The sequence below is a fragment of the Rhinolophus sinicus genome, chromosome 1 (assembly GCF_057876585.1).
Source record: "Rhinolophus sinicus isolate RSI-liver-muscle chromosome 1, RSI-T2T, whole genome shotgun sequence".
NCBI lineage: Eukaryota > Metazoa > Chordata > Mammalia > Chiroptera > Rhinolophidae > Rhinolophus > Rhinolophus sinicus.
Genome location: NC_142501.1, coordinates 121,108,558 through 121,122,594, shown reverse-complemented (window position 1 = coordinate 121,122,594; position 14,037 = coordinate 121,108,558). Strand labels below are relative to the sequence as shown.

General features: G+C 36.0%; 1 protein-coding gene across 2 annotated transcripts in view; it reads right to left on the bottom strand.

Moving 5' to 3' along the window:
- Positions 1 to 14,037, bottom strand: part of PLXDC2 (plexin domain containing 2) — a 391,914-nt gene that overhangs the window by 34,526 nt on the left and 343,351 nt on the right. For both annotated transcript variants that reach the window (XM_019756009.3, XM_088789077.1), the window contains one exon: positions 3,734 to 3,894. In XM_019756009.3, coding sequence (XP_019611568.1) covers positions 3,734 to 3,894 — 161 coding nt within the window. The remainder of the gene's footprint in view (positions 1 to 3,733; positions 3,895 to 14,037) is intronic.

The window sequence follows — 14,037 nt, the reverse complement described above, 5'->3', positions numbered from 1 at the left end:
TTATCACAGTATGCACAGAGTCTAGCCCAGGAACTGATTCCTACAAGTGTCAATGCAGTCTGGATTTCACTGTGAAATACACACGATACACAGTGGGTCACGTATTAATATCACGGAAACTGGGATGTCTCTTATGGCCAAGGTCGTGTCCCACTTTAATGGGTGGTCTGTGGTGCACACTACATTTGATGCAGTCTGTGGTAGGCAGAATAATAGTCACCCAAAGATGTCCTGATCCTAATGACCAAGACCTGTCAATGGCACCTTATATGGCAAAACAGACTTTGTAGATGTGATTCAGTTAAGCACCTCGGCATGGGGAGGACATTGTGGATTATCTAGGTGGGTCTAAGGTAATCACAAGGAGCCTTCAAAGAAGGAGGTCAGGGGTCTGAGTTAGTGGTAGAAGGTGTGATGACAGAAGCAGAGGTTGGAATGATGCAAAGAAGGAGCCAGGAGCCAAGGAGTGCATGCAGCCTCTAGCAGCTAAAAATGGCAGCTAAAGGCAGGAACCTTCAGAAAGACCCAGCCCTGCTTGACTTTGGCCCGGTGAGACTAGTTTTGGACTTCTGACTTCCAGAGCTATAAAATAATAAGTGCGTGCTGTTTGAAGCTACTAGGTTTGTGGTAATGTGTTATAGCAGCAGTAGAAAACTAGTACACAGTCTTAAATTAGTGGAAAGAAGGTTCTTGGTGACTTCTAGGCAATGTTAGGCCCTTGGTGCTTTCTGAATTACCACTTAGTGTAAGAGGTAATCAATATAAAGCTACTGAATGAATGATGAATGGAATAGTATACAGCCGTTAAAGTAATGTTTACACAGAGTTCATAATAAAATAGAAAAATGTTGTTTGAAAAGAAAAAGAATATCAATTTGCATTTCAGTGAAATTACAATGATATTAAATGGGCAAACATCAAATTATGCACATAAAAATTCCAGAAAAAAAAATAGTAACAGTGATTGTTTCTGTATGTTGGGACTATAAATGATTTTACTTTTTCTTTCTTTTACTTTTCATTTAAAAATTCGATACCAGTATAGTATGGAACATAAAAAAGCAATTTATGTAACATTGGTAAACTCCTTATGCACCAATAACTCCAATTTAATTGGTAATTCAAAACCTTCAAATTCATAGGTCTGGCATGTCATTAACTATGCAATCATCATGGATCTGTGTTTTGTTTTGCAAATGTGGGTCACCTTTAATAGTGGTAAAGTTATGATTATCACTTTCAAACACGCCCACCAACCAGGCACTCACTGTGAGCTGTATGAGGTCAGCAGGGTGTCAGAGAGGAAGTGATTTAAGTAGAAACCGGCAATTGACTTAATTGGAAGGAAAAAACACAAAGAGGAGAAAAGCTGGGAATCTGCAGAATGATTCTACTTCACCTGAGTGTGGAAAGGTGGGGGAGTTCTTCCTAGAACTAGGGATCTTTGACCTTGAAGAAGTCATTCCACTACTCTGAGCTTCATTCTCTTCGTTTGTGTTACGAGGGAAGAGGACTAAATTATCTCTAAGATTTCCTCCCAGCTCTAAACAGTCTATAAATACATACACCTGAACATGTAGCCTCTGATTAGAAAAGAATAAGACTGATTCAAAAAGACAAATGCAAAAAAAACAAAAAATAAAACACTTTCACTGTTCTACAGCCTCACTTTGTAGACATAGAGGGATTGCTGTGAACTGGTGTAAAGTAGGTCTTTTGCACTGTGCAATTTCCTGCTAATACTGTCACCATCAGATATTGCACAGTATCTTCTTTTTTATGATGTCAGAAAATAAACTGTACAGCGTATTAAAAGGCTTAAATATGTGAGGGGTTACAGCAGAGCAGCCTGTTGTCTGGTTAGTCACTGAAGCTTTACAGCTTGTCACTTGTCAGCTCTTTGAGGCATGCATTCGTGACCTCGGGTAAGCTTTCTACTTTCTTCTGTGAAAATCCAGCACATTAACAAAACTAAATAACAGCTTTTCAACTAAATGCAATGCCGATAACTTCTCCATTCTTATGATTTTAAACAAGGATGCCCTTTCTGGAATACGTTATGTGTGAAATTATAATGGAAGCTTGAAATGTCCTAGTATACTCATATTTATTGTCATCTTTGTTCCCAGAATATATTTATGGGATACCTCCTATTTGAAAGAAACTTAAGTTATGTACTCCAAATTCTAAGGAATGTAAAAGACTGTAGGGTGGAATAAATCAGGTACATATTTAACTCTAACGCGGCACAGAAAGATAAATGCCAGAGAAAGATATGACGGTATTACAATGGACATAATCTCAGAGGATAGAGACTGTCTGGACAGCTGTCCAGACAGAGACATGGCCCAGTGAAGCTTGTGGGGTATGGCTTTGAAGGCTATTTGGATCTTAAGTCAAGAACTGAAGTGGAAATGGAGGGCTTTCGTGGTGGAGGAAACAGAATGAGTAATGGCTTGGTGGCAGGGAGAATTTGGGGTGTGCATGAAGAGCAAAGAATGAAATCTGACGGCAGAGCCAACTACAGGTTGGGGAGCCATGGGATAAAGATTGAAAAGATAGATGAGATCCAGCTTGCTAAGGTCTTGAATGCCAACCTAAAGAAACTGCACTTTATTCTACAGATAGTAGAGAGCCATAGAGGGCGTTGGAGCAATTATTTGATTTGCATTCACCTCTCCTTACAGGAGACAAAGGTAATTTTAACTTTGTACTTTAAAAGGCATTTTTATAATTTCTCATTCAACAATTGAAAAAATTGTAAGCAGCCTTCCTGTTTGTCAACCAATGAATTGGAAAAGATTTAAACTAGACATCCATGAAATTCTGAGGGAAATGATTTCTTTTATTGCTCTAGTATTTCTTTGGTGTTAGAAGAGCAGTGGCTCCATTAGATGTAGGAATGAAAGCTGCACATACAGGGGGCCCAGGAATGAAAGCTGCACATACAGGAAGCCCAAACGTCTGCGGGATAGAAGGTGACTTGATCACACCAACTGTATCCTGTGGCCTCAGACTTCCCAGTTTCAGTCCTGCTGGTCATCAGGGTTTGGCTCTGGCCCTTTAGCCACAGACACTGACCCTTCACCTGATTGCTCTGGCACTGGCTCTAAATCTATACTTTGTACATGAAAACACAACATTGATAGAACATGGCATTTTCTTTGTGTTTGTATGAGTGTATATATGCACATTTATCTATAAATGCATAAATATACACACATTACACAAAATGGTCATGATTTTATTGTTATATCTCCTATTTTATAGTGAAAGCTATCATTTTTCCTGAATAGTTTGTGAGCATTTTGAGAGCAGACCCCCACCATATTGCATCATGCACCCAGACAGTACTCAATTAGTATTTATTGATTAATTGATTTAAGCAAAGTCCTGTAGCCCACAGCATACGCTGTATTTCCTTCTAGAATTGGGGAACAGCTGGTTAACATACTTGATATAATAGGACAAAAAAGTATGGTTTCTATTTTCTTTTAGATCTGTAAAAGGAAAGATAGGTTATTTCTTTAAAAGCTCCTGAGATGAGGTAACTGAACGCATCACATGAAAGCAATCTATCAATACGTGTGCACGCGCACACGTGTGTCAAATCAGCCAGCTCACAACTGCAAAATGGAGAAATCATGTGCTCAATATTAAATACAGGTGGGGTTAGCAAATGCAGAGAGTTTGTCAACCAGCATGGTTTTTACGTGTAATACTTCACACTTACCTCAATAAAGAAGATGCTGGCTGCTGATGTTGGATGATGATACATATAGACTGTCACCAGAATGGCTGCTGCTATAATGAGGACCAGGATGAGAATTCCAACTATAAGGCCAGCGTGCAAGGTTCCCCCTTTCTTCTCGGCTGCACTGTCGTCTGTAGAAGCTGAAAGAACAACACGGCTGTCAGGGCATTCATGGGTGCACTCTTAAGTGTGCACTTCCATTAGAAGGGATATTTATATTTTTAATAAAGTGCTGTTGGATCTTTTTTTTAACTTCCTGTGCAACTTTTCCACAACACTCATTTTCAAAGTTAGATGCTCTTTATTTGGGCATTGAAAAATTTGTTTTAATGTATAGTTCAATACATGAGATAAACAGCCTTTATTCTAAAAGTACTGGAGAAAATCTAAAACTCTAATCAACTATACAACCAGTTTAACTTTGATTTTTCTCATTAAACCTCCGGCACTTTTACCTATGGAAAACTGATTACTGTTTGAAAGCTCCTCTCTCATTTTCTTTTGGAAAATTTAAATTGAAGAGTATTAGACATCTTTTGGTGGGGTACACAAGCATTTTCAGAAAAATCTGCGAATGAATTCAAAGGATAATTTTCAAAATCTGTTTTAAACTGAAATGTTCTTTAAAAGTATAACAGATGGATGTTAAATGACCCTCAAATAGTTTTATCACTATCTAAACGGAACACACAGCATATAAAAATATTCGACTATGCCACAGACCAATATCATTTTCTCTAACTTTTACTGAGATGCTTTCCATAATATCTATTTTCAGAGGTAGTTCTGAATTTCTCAAGTAATAACTATCCAACTTAAAGTCAATCAACCAAATAAAACTAATCTGTAAAGTCTTCTTTTGTTCTAAAATTCTATAATCTTTGAAGACTATCGAGGCATTTAGAAATCTCAAATTATGTGCAGCAGGTAATTGTATCTTAGTGCAAAATATAATTGGTATTTTGAATCATTACAAAATTCATTAAAACTCATAGAAGTTCTAGGACAGTGATTCCCAATTTTTTCATTTCCAATTTATGTCTGTTATTTTTACCCTTTGCCTCTACGTTTTAAATATTTTTTGCCTATTAAACCTCATTTAATAAGCATTGACTTATTTTATTTTAAATTTGTGTTAATAAAAAATAAACTTGACTGCGTATCAGAATGTGTGGTCAATACTAAATGACAAAATTCCAGAGAAAGCAAAGGAACATGACCTGTCAATTTTTCCCACTCATTCTTTAAATACTGTTGATATTGTTTGTATACTCTGCTTGAGAACCACAGTTGGTGTTCATTAATCCTCCTCCAAATTTAATAAAGCTCAAAATCCTAAAGAATTCCCTTACCTAACAGATATTCATTAGTGAAAAAATATAAAATTTAAAGAATGATTCATTATATAAAAATTCATTTATAAAGAAGATTCTGGGAAGATGGCAGAGAAATGTCAGGAATCTGTCTTTCCACCTAGACAACAGTTGCAGTGGCAGAATCTGCCTAACAACATACCTTCCATATGTTGGGACTCTGGACATTAAAAAAAGGCTTACAACTTCCAGGGGGAAGGCTTGGACAGTAAATTGTAGTTAATTTCAGTCAGTTTTAGTTCTTAGCACAGTAGTAGTACCTATCCTTCACTCCTCAGCCATGTGACAAACAGCTGTGCACATGTTCTGAACAGTGGTGCTTCTAATCACAGAGGTGCAGACAGAGACAGGCAGCCATTGTGGTTGTACGTCCACCCATTGTTGCAAGCCCCTCCCTCTTTGGCTAAAGTGATTTCCAAGGGATTTAAAAGGCCAGCACCCTTTTTATCTCTCCCACTTTCACTTTTCTCTTTGTCCCCATTTTGGGAGCTAGATATTAAAGACCAGGACATTCAAGAACAATTGCATATATGGGGAAAACTTAAAAGTGACAGTGTATGCCCAAGGAAAGGCTCAGAAAAGACTTGAGAAGACCTTATGTTAACACTTCAAAGTGAACCTCAACAGAGACAGACTGCAACAATTAAAAACAACAACAACAACAATGACAACAAAACCTAACAAAAACAATAACCAACCCTGAGGCAGAAGAATTTGATTTCCAAAATTTAAACATTATTAGAGTCAAATGTCCAGTTTTGAACAAAAACTTCACAAAACAGTGTATGGCCCACTCAAAGGGGGAAAAATATCAACAGAAACTGTCCCTAAAAAAGACTTTATAGCAGATATACTAAACAAAGACTTTAAAACAGATGTCTTAAAAATGCTTAAAGGAAGATGTGGAGAAAGTCAAGAAAACAATGTGTGGACAAAATGGAAATACAAATAAAGAGATAGAAAACAAAAACAAAAAAAAAGAAGAAGAATAAAAGAAATTCTGGACCTGCAAAATACAATAATGAAATAAATAATGAAATGAAAAGGGATTCAGAAGTAAATTTGAACAGTCAGAAGAAAGAATAAGTGAACAGAAATTAGGAAAACAGAAATTATTGTGTCTGAGGAACAGAAAGAAAAAAGATTGAAGAAAAGTGAACAGAGTCTAAGAAACTTTTGAGACACAATTAAGCAGATCAGCATATGCATCATGAGGGTCCCAGAAGAAAAAGAAAGAGAGGATATTTGAAGATATAATAGTTGAAAACTTCCCAAATTTGATGTAGACATTAAAATAAACATGTAAGAATCTCAAGGAATTTCAAGAAAGATGAAATCAAGGAGACCCACACCAAGACAAATTATAATTAAATAACAAAGAGAGAATCTTGAATGTAATAAGAGAGAAGTGATTCATCCAATATAGGGGATCTTGAATAAAATATTTAGCAGATTTTTCAACAAAATCTATGGAGGACAAAAGACAGTGGGCCAATATATATACAAAAATGTTAAAAACAGAATAAAACAAAACAAAAACAAAGGACCAACCGTCAACCAAGCATCCAATATCTGGCAAACTGTCCTTGAAAAATGAGGGCAAAATTAAGATAATCCTAGATACACAAAAGCTGAGGGAGTTGGTTGCCACTAAGTCTACTCTATAGGAAATGCTCAAGAGAGTTCCTGAAGGATGAAATGAAAGGACACTAGATATAACTGAAAGGCATATGAAGAAATAAAAATCTCAAAAAAGGGAAATCCATCAGAAAATTATAAAAGTGAGTACTATTGTAACAACAGTTGGTAACTCCACTTTTGGTTTTCAACATTATTTAAGACTAATACATTTTGTAAAAAGAATAATTATTAGTTTAAAGTCTAGTACTATTATAACTGTAGTTTGTAACTCCAATATTTTTTCCTGCATAATTTAAGAGACTAAGGCATTAAAAAGAATTATTAATTTATGTTTTTGAACACAGAATGCATAAAGATGTGATTTTTGTGACATCAACAACAAAAAGCGGCATGGATAGAGATGTAAAAGAGCAATTTTTAGAAAAATATATATTATTGATGTTAAGCTAGTATGAATTTGTACTAGAGGGTTATAACTTTAGGATGTTAAATGTAATCCCTATAATAACGACAAAGGAAATAGCTACAGAATATAAACAAAAGGAAATGAGAAAGTAATTAAAACATTCCAGTATAAAAAAATCAAATAAATACAAAAGAAGACAGTAAGGTAGGAAATGACGGACCAAAAAGTTATAAGGCAAATATCAGAATGACAGAAGTAGATCTTTATGTATCATGGAGATTTGCTTTAAATGTAATTGGATTAAACTCTCCAATCAAGAGACACAGGTTGGCAAAATGCATAAAAACACATAAGCCAACTATATGTCTATAAGACACTTCAGGTCCAAAGACACAAATAAATTGAAAGTAAAAGTATGGAAAAAGAGATTCTATGTAAATAGTAACTATCTTTTAATAGTATGTAGTAAAAGAGAGCGGAGTGGCTATACTAGTATGAGATAAAATACTCTCTATAAAAAAATGGTTATAAGAGACAAAAGAAAAAATTAATAAAAGGTTCAAGACAGCAAGAAGATATAACAATACATTTATGCACCTAATGACAAACCATCCAACTCTATGAAGCAAGAACTGACAAAATTGAAAGGAGAAATAGTCAGTTCTACAGTAATACCTCACTCTTAATATTGGATAGAACAACCAGATAGAAGATAAGTAAGGAAATAGAGGACTTAACACAATAAACCAAATATATATAACATACATATATGGGATACTTTACCCATCAACAATAGCCTACATATTCTTTCCAAGTCCACATAGTACATTTTTCTAGGACAGACCATATATCAGGCCACAAAGATTTAAAAAGGTAAATACCATTAAAAGTATCTTCTCCAACCACAATGAGATGGAGTTAGAAATCAATAACAGAAGTAAAACTGGAAATTCTCAAATTTGTGGAAATTAAACTACACATTCTTAAACAACTAATGGATCAAAGAAGAAATCAAAAGAGAAATTAGAAAATACTTAGAGATAAATGAAAATAAAAACACAACACACTGAAACTTATGTAATGCAGAATTATACTGTCAGGTTCATGACACCATAGAGACTATGCTTTTTCCCTTAAGATTTATTACTTTTAACGGTTTGATTTCATTCTTAAGTATGCTTCCATTATTGTGTTTTGTGCACTTCACTTTTTTCTTATTTTTGAAAGTCTGACACATTATTTTCATGGTAAAGTAGGATTAATTTAAATGTTGCTTTGGAGACAATGTGGTAAAAATACTTAGTTGAGTCAAGAAGGGAAGCCTTGAATGTTTCTTCAAATTCTGTGTGAAATTCCATCCATCCATCTATCCATCGATCCATCGATCCATCGATCCATCGATCCATCCATCCATCCATCCATCCATCCATCCATCCATCCATCCATCCTTCCCTGCCTCCCTTTCTCTTCCATCCATCCAGCCAAACAGCATCCAGTTCTACTTCTGGAAATAGTTGTCTTTTAAAAGTAGCATGTCAAGGTTCAGCCTCAATTCTTCTGTGTGTGCAGAATAGGGAAGAGAAGGAAAAGGCACTTGTGAGTTGGCCTCGGGCCGCCACTTCCCAAGTGGGCCAGGGAACCAGAACCTGCTCTGGGGATAGCAGGCAAGGGACAGCCCTTCTCAGGAAGGAAGAAGAAAGCAAGGGACATGTTTTATTCAATAAGAGCCCTTGTCAGTAAAATTATCTTTGACCTGTAGGAAATAGGTTGCCAATCTTTCAAATATAAAGTTATAACTGGATTTATATGTTTACTTTTACAATTATTATTAATTTACATTTCCAATAATAGTTTAGTTACAGATCTCCTTTTTAAAACTCACCTTTACAGTGCTGTTGTAGATGTTAAGACACCATTTCATGTCTAATGACATTTGTACAGAGGATAGTTACTAGCCAAATATACATTTTATAGCATTTTGAATGATAATGATTTTAATAAAATAATCTTCATTAATTCTCAAAATATTACTAACAGGTAGACAGAATAAATATTTTGTCTCAAATAAATATTTTGTCTCTATGTGTGCACATGAATTTACGATGTGTCATAATTGCAGCAAACCATTTAAGGAGAAATATAGCAAATTCAATTCCAAATTATGATAGTAGCCTCCTTGTGTCCCAGGTCAGCGCTCTTTCCTAAATGCTTCAGAGGGATCATCTGAGTTGAGTGGCCAAAACTGAACACATAATTCTGCAGAACATAGTTATCTACTTTCATGTCGTTTAAGCAAGTTTTTTGCATTTCTATTCTAGCTGCCTTCTCTATTAACAGGTATTATGGCTTAGTAAAGGCTGTTGAATCAGAAGGTGAGGGGATCACTCCATTGACATACTTCAACTTTAAATTCTTTCACTATTTGGTTCCCAGTGTTAATCAGTACTCAATTAAATGGTACTGGGTTCGCACACTTATGGGTACCTGCAAACACAATGCAGGAGGTCCTCTGTGTTTAAAACGATGAACCCCTTAAACGCAAGACTGAAATTTAAAAAGTGCGAGCAAGTGCTAATAATTTTCATAATTGAAATTTAGTTCATTCCTCCTAGGCAGATCGCTCAAATAAACTGATTTCATTCCTTCAGAAAAGACAACAGACAAAGATGTCAACTTTGGAAGCAGTCATTCATTCCTGTGGCTCCACTGATGGCTTTTGGAAATTGGCCTAGAAGTGGGACAAAGAAAATTTTGAACCTGTTTCAGGTACAAACTTCTTAAGGTCATCAGAGTCTATTAGAAGCTGGGGGAAATATTCAGAAAAGGTCAGGAGGAATTTAGTCTTAAGACTCAAAGTTTTATTCTACTCTTAGAAATATCTTGTGCTCTTTCGTTTACGTCCAAAAGCAAACAACTATCCTTCTCTCACAGACACAGTATCACACATAGGACAATTCAAACCTATACATTGTATATTTGAATAGGAGGAATTAATGATGAAGGATAACAAGGCCCCATAAAACAGAGCCTCAAAGCCAAAAAAGGAGATATATAAATATATTTGAAAAGCCTATCAAATCAAGGTCTGTTTTGTACTCTGCTGAAGACATTTTAAAACATAAATGAAGCACAGAAATTCAGTAGTATCAGACAAGATGCTACCATATGATGAGACCTGTGAGTTTCTAGCTTTCCAGTGCTTTATAAAATGCAGATCAATATTTAGACACAGAGAGGATTGCAAGAATTGTCAAATCTATCAAAGCAATCTATTTAGGGGTATGTTTCAGCTACTATGATAGCAATGACCACAGGTATTAGAAAACATTTAATTTGCTGCACTCCAAGAAAAGCTTATGATTTAGTGATAAGAGGAAAGACGAAAGAAAGAAGAAAGTACAAGAAAGAAGCTAGGGAGAAAAAAGGAAGAAAATTTGACGTTTCTTCAAAGCTTACCATTTAATTCTAAACTTCTACGTCTCCTGGTTTTTACTATGACTGACACATTTTTCTTCAGGATTTACATGCATGTAACATTGATATTCTGTATTTAGCACTATAATTCTTCAACATGTTAACAAATTTTAATACACTGTTATAATGACCTGTATCCACTATTAAGTCTTGCCAAAACTTAAAGTCTAGGAATAAAGTAAAAGTAAAATAAAAATATTCCTTGTCTGAAATTTTATTCACTTTAAAACCAACTCTTCTCTTGGCTTTACAAAGAAACACTACAGCCCATAAATTCCACAATATATTAATGTCTTTCAGGGGACCAAGAGGCTTTGGACAAAGTCTTGCACAAACTTGTTCAACATTCATAAATCTTATACAGATGATGTAAAAATGTTGTTTTTAAAGCTTCAGAATGAAGTTAAATGCTTAAAATGTTAGTGTTCCACTTTTGGATTAAAAACACACAGAGACACACAACTTTCCCTGTGGAATAGTATCTAACCCATTTCTAAGCTAAAACATGTAATGGGAGAAAATCAAGTGATAAAATTTTTAACTAAGTTGACTTTCCTTTTGAAGTTTCCCTTGTAAGTGATCTCATTTTGTAGCTCATATATTTTTCCTCTCAGCTCTTTTAACTTCCTACAGCCATGATCATGACCTTGACTTCATTTAGAGTTTCTCCTGGTGTTACATGTATTTTCTTATTTTTCATAATTCTCTTAGTCCTTTCATCTTCTTAATCATGGCATGACTACTTTTTGGATGCTTACCAATCTGTCAATATTAAGTAGGTAGTGGGGTACCTTGAAGCTGTTATACAAGTGATAGCTAATCCACAGTATAAATTACTGTGACAATACATTCATAATTCACATTATGACATCTCCACAGGAGGGATTTGGGTAAGTAGTGTGAAAAGATATTAAAACGGATGTACAGAACACAGCTCAGTGCATTATGGATGGTGAGAACAATGTCTGGCTGAGGCAGAGGGCCCAGCTTCCCTTTTGCAGCCTGTCCTTCTACAGGGCAACTGAAATTTTATTTCAGTTGAAACATAAAACATTCTGCATTAAAAGAGCTTAGGGTATGACAATCCTTTGTTTAAAAAGAATCCGTTACCTTTTTTTCTTGGAAAAATGAAGCTAAATAAAATTCCCATGAGAACTTATGAAAAGAAATGCTTGATTCCACCAAAATGAGGGATTTTGGAGCCAGTCCCCACCCAGCTTGCCTCTAGACTCATTATGTGATCGGTACTTTTGTGCCTGTGTATGTGTAGTAGGGATTTACAGTATTAATAGTTACCACAGGACCAAAACTAAATCTCTGGAATAATCCATTATGGTTTTTCATTTTTGTGTGTATGTATCACTTTTAAAAAATAATCCACCTATTAGTTTATAATCTACCTATTATAATAGTAAACTATTATTAGTTTATAATCTACCTAATCTACCTTCAATAGATTCAGCAACCAAGTGCTCTTTATAAAACCTAATTTTTAAAGTTTTCCTAACATCAGCTTTCTAAATGTATTTAAAAACACATTTTAAAATTATTTTTGAAAAACATAATATCTCTACTTTTACAAAATAATCCAAAGAAAAGAAGTCTTAGTACCTAATTCTCTTGCTAACTATCAAACTAAAGGGTTTCATGGAAATGGTTTCTCTTTTAATTCTATGCCAAGTTCTTGCAATGGTTAAGAAATTAGGGTTTTAAATTTCAGAAAAAATTAGGAGAGTTTTCCTAATGAGTATATTCACAGTGATTACGGAATGCCAAAAATAAGATTGACTTTAATGATCTGGGGGTACAGAAAGGAGTGACTCTTTAGGTCATTTAATCCCACCCATTCCGGAATGCAGTCACTTATGTCAAAACAAGCCATTTGTACACAAACCTATGATTATCACAATGAATGTTTACTTCCTTAGGAAATCCATTAGGTTTTCTGAACATGCAGGGAAGAATCCTCTTCTCCCTGCTATCAATGGGATGCCAGATGTATGTCCGAACCACTCAGCTAATACGGAACCTCGGTGTCTCTAGTCTTTCAATCATGGCTGCACTACTAGGTCAGTATGAGGCCTTCTTGAAATTAGTCACGAAAGTGGGATCCATTCTCTCACAGAAGCTTAAGCACATGCTGGATGAAAGCAAGAACACCTCAGTGAACAGTTTTTCCAGGGAACACCTCAAAGATGGATCTCATATGCCCTTGCTCTGAATACCCACCACTAGGAAAACAGGCCACCAAGGTCCTTATGGGGTTAACTCTGTCCCCAGACCCCAGCTGTAACTGGGGTAGGGGCGGAGAACTTGCAGCCTCTATTTGAAAAACAAAAGCCCAACTGCTGAGGGTACAGGTTTTTAATAAAATCTTCCTTTCAGTGATTATGCGTATGCAGCTTCTTTTGAAAACTGTGAATATTAAACCAATTTCAAGTTCTTTGGCACCAGAGTTTATGCTCAAAATTAATGAAAACCTTCCGGCTCCCTCAGAAAGCATGGCTTAATTTAGTTGCTGGAGATATTAATTTGGCCAGTATGTGTGCCTCAGGATTGAAACCTTAGTCCTTGATGTTCAGAACAACCATATGACCCTTTTGCTATTCGCTGTGGTTTAATGTATATAATCCCCAGGAGGGTAAATGGGCAGGGCCGTATGCATGTGCTCTGGATCTCAAGGAGACCGTCAGAAACTGGAAACAAATAATGGGTAGATCCCAAAATTTCATTTCTGTTTGTGTTACCAGCGCTAATAAAATGTGCACATATGTCAAGGTAGAAAGAAAAATTGAAACCACTGAGAGCCAGTTTTGCAGGGTATTTATATTTTGCCGCTTAGTGCCAATACTGACAAAACATGGCTCCGATAATGCCCCTAAGAGGGACAGAATCAGCTAGCCTGCTTGAGAAGAAAAATACTATAAAATTCTGTTTAACATGATTGTTTGCCTCTTTAGGTCCAGGAACATCAAATTTCCTGAAATATAACTTTCCACACGTTGAGTGTAGGACAGAATATGGTTAGTCCATGGGTGAGCGCTAGCCTCAGGTAACTTTTTCCATCAAATCAGCTTTGTAGAAGGGCCCCACGTACAGGTATGCAGCCCTCCCCTGAGCTTTACCGTGGGAAGGGCTTTGCTTTCAGGGTTAGGGGATGGAATTAGAAGAGCCACAAAGCTCATTCTGACTCCTTGATTTGACAATTGGTGCTGCTCGTGTTTGCTGAGATCCTGAAAGCCTGTAATAGGGGGAGACGGCAGACAAATGGCTACACAGTCGACTGTGTAACACTCGTGTACCCTCCCCCACAGCACAATATGGCAAACGGGGGCACAGCACATGCTCTGACACTGGAGCATTTGGGGCTGTAGCCCAGTTTTGAGCCT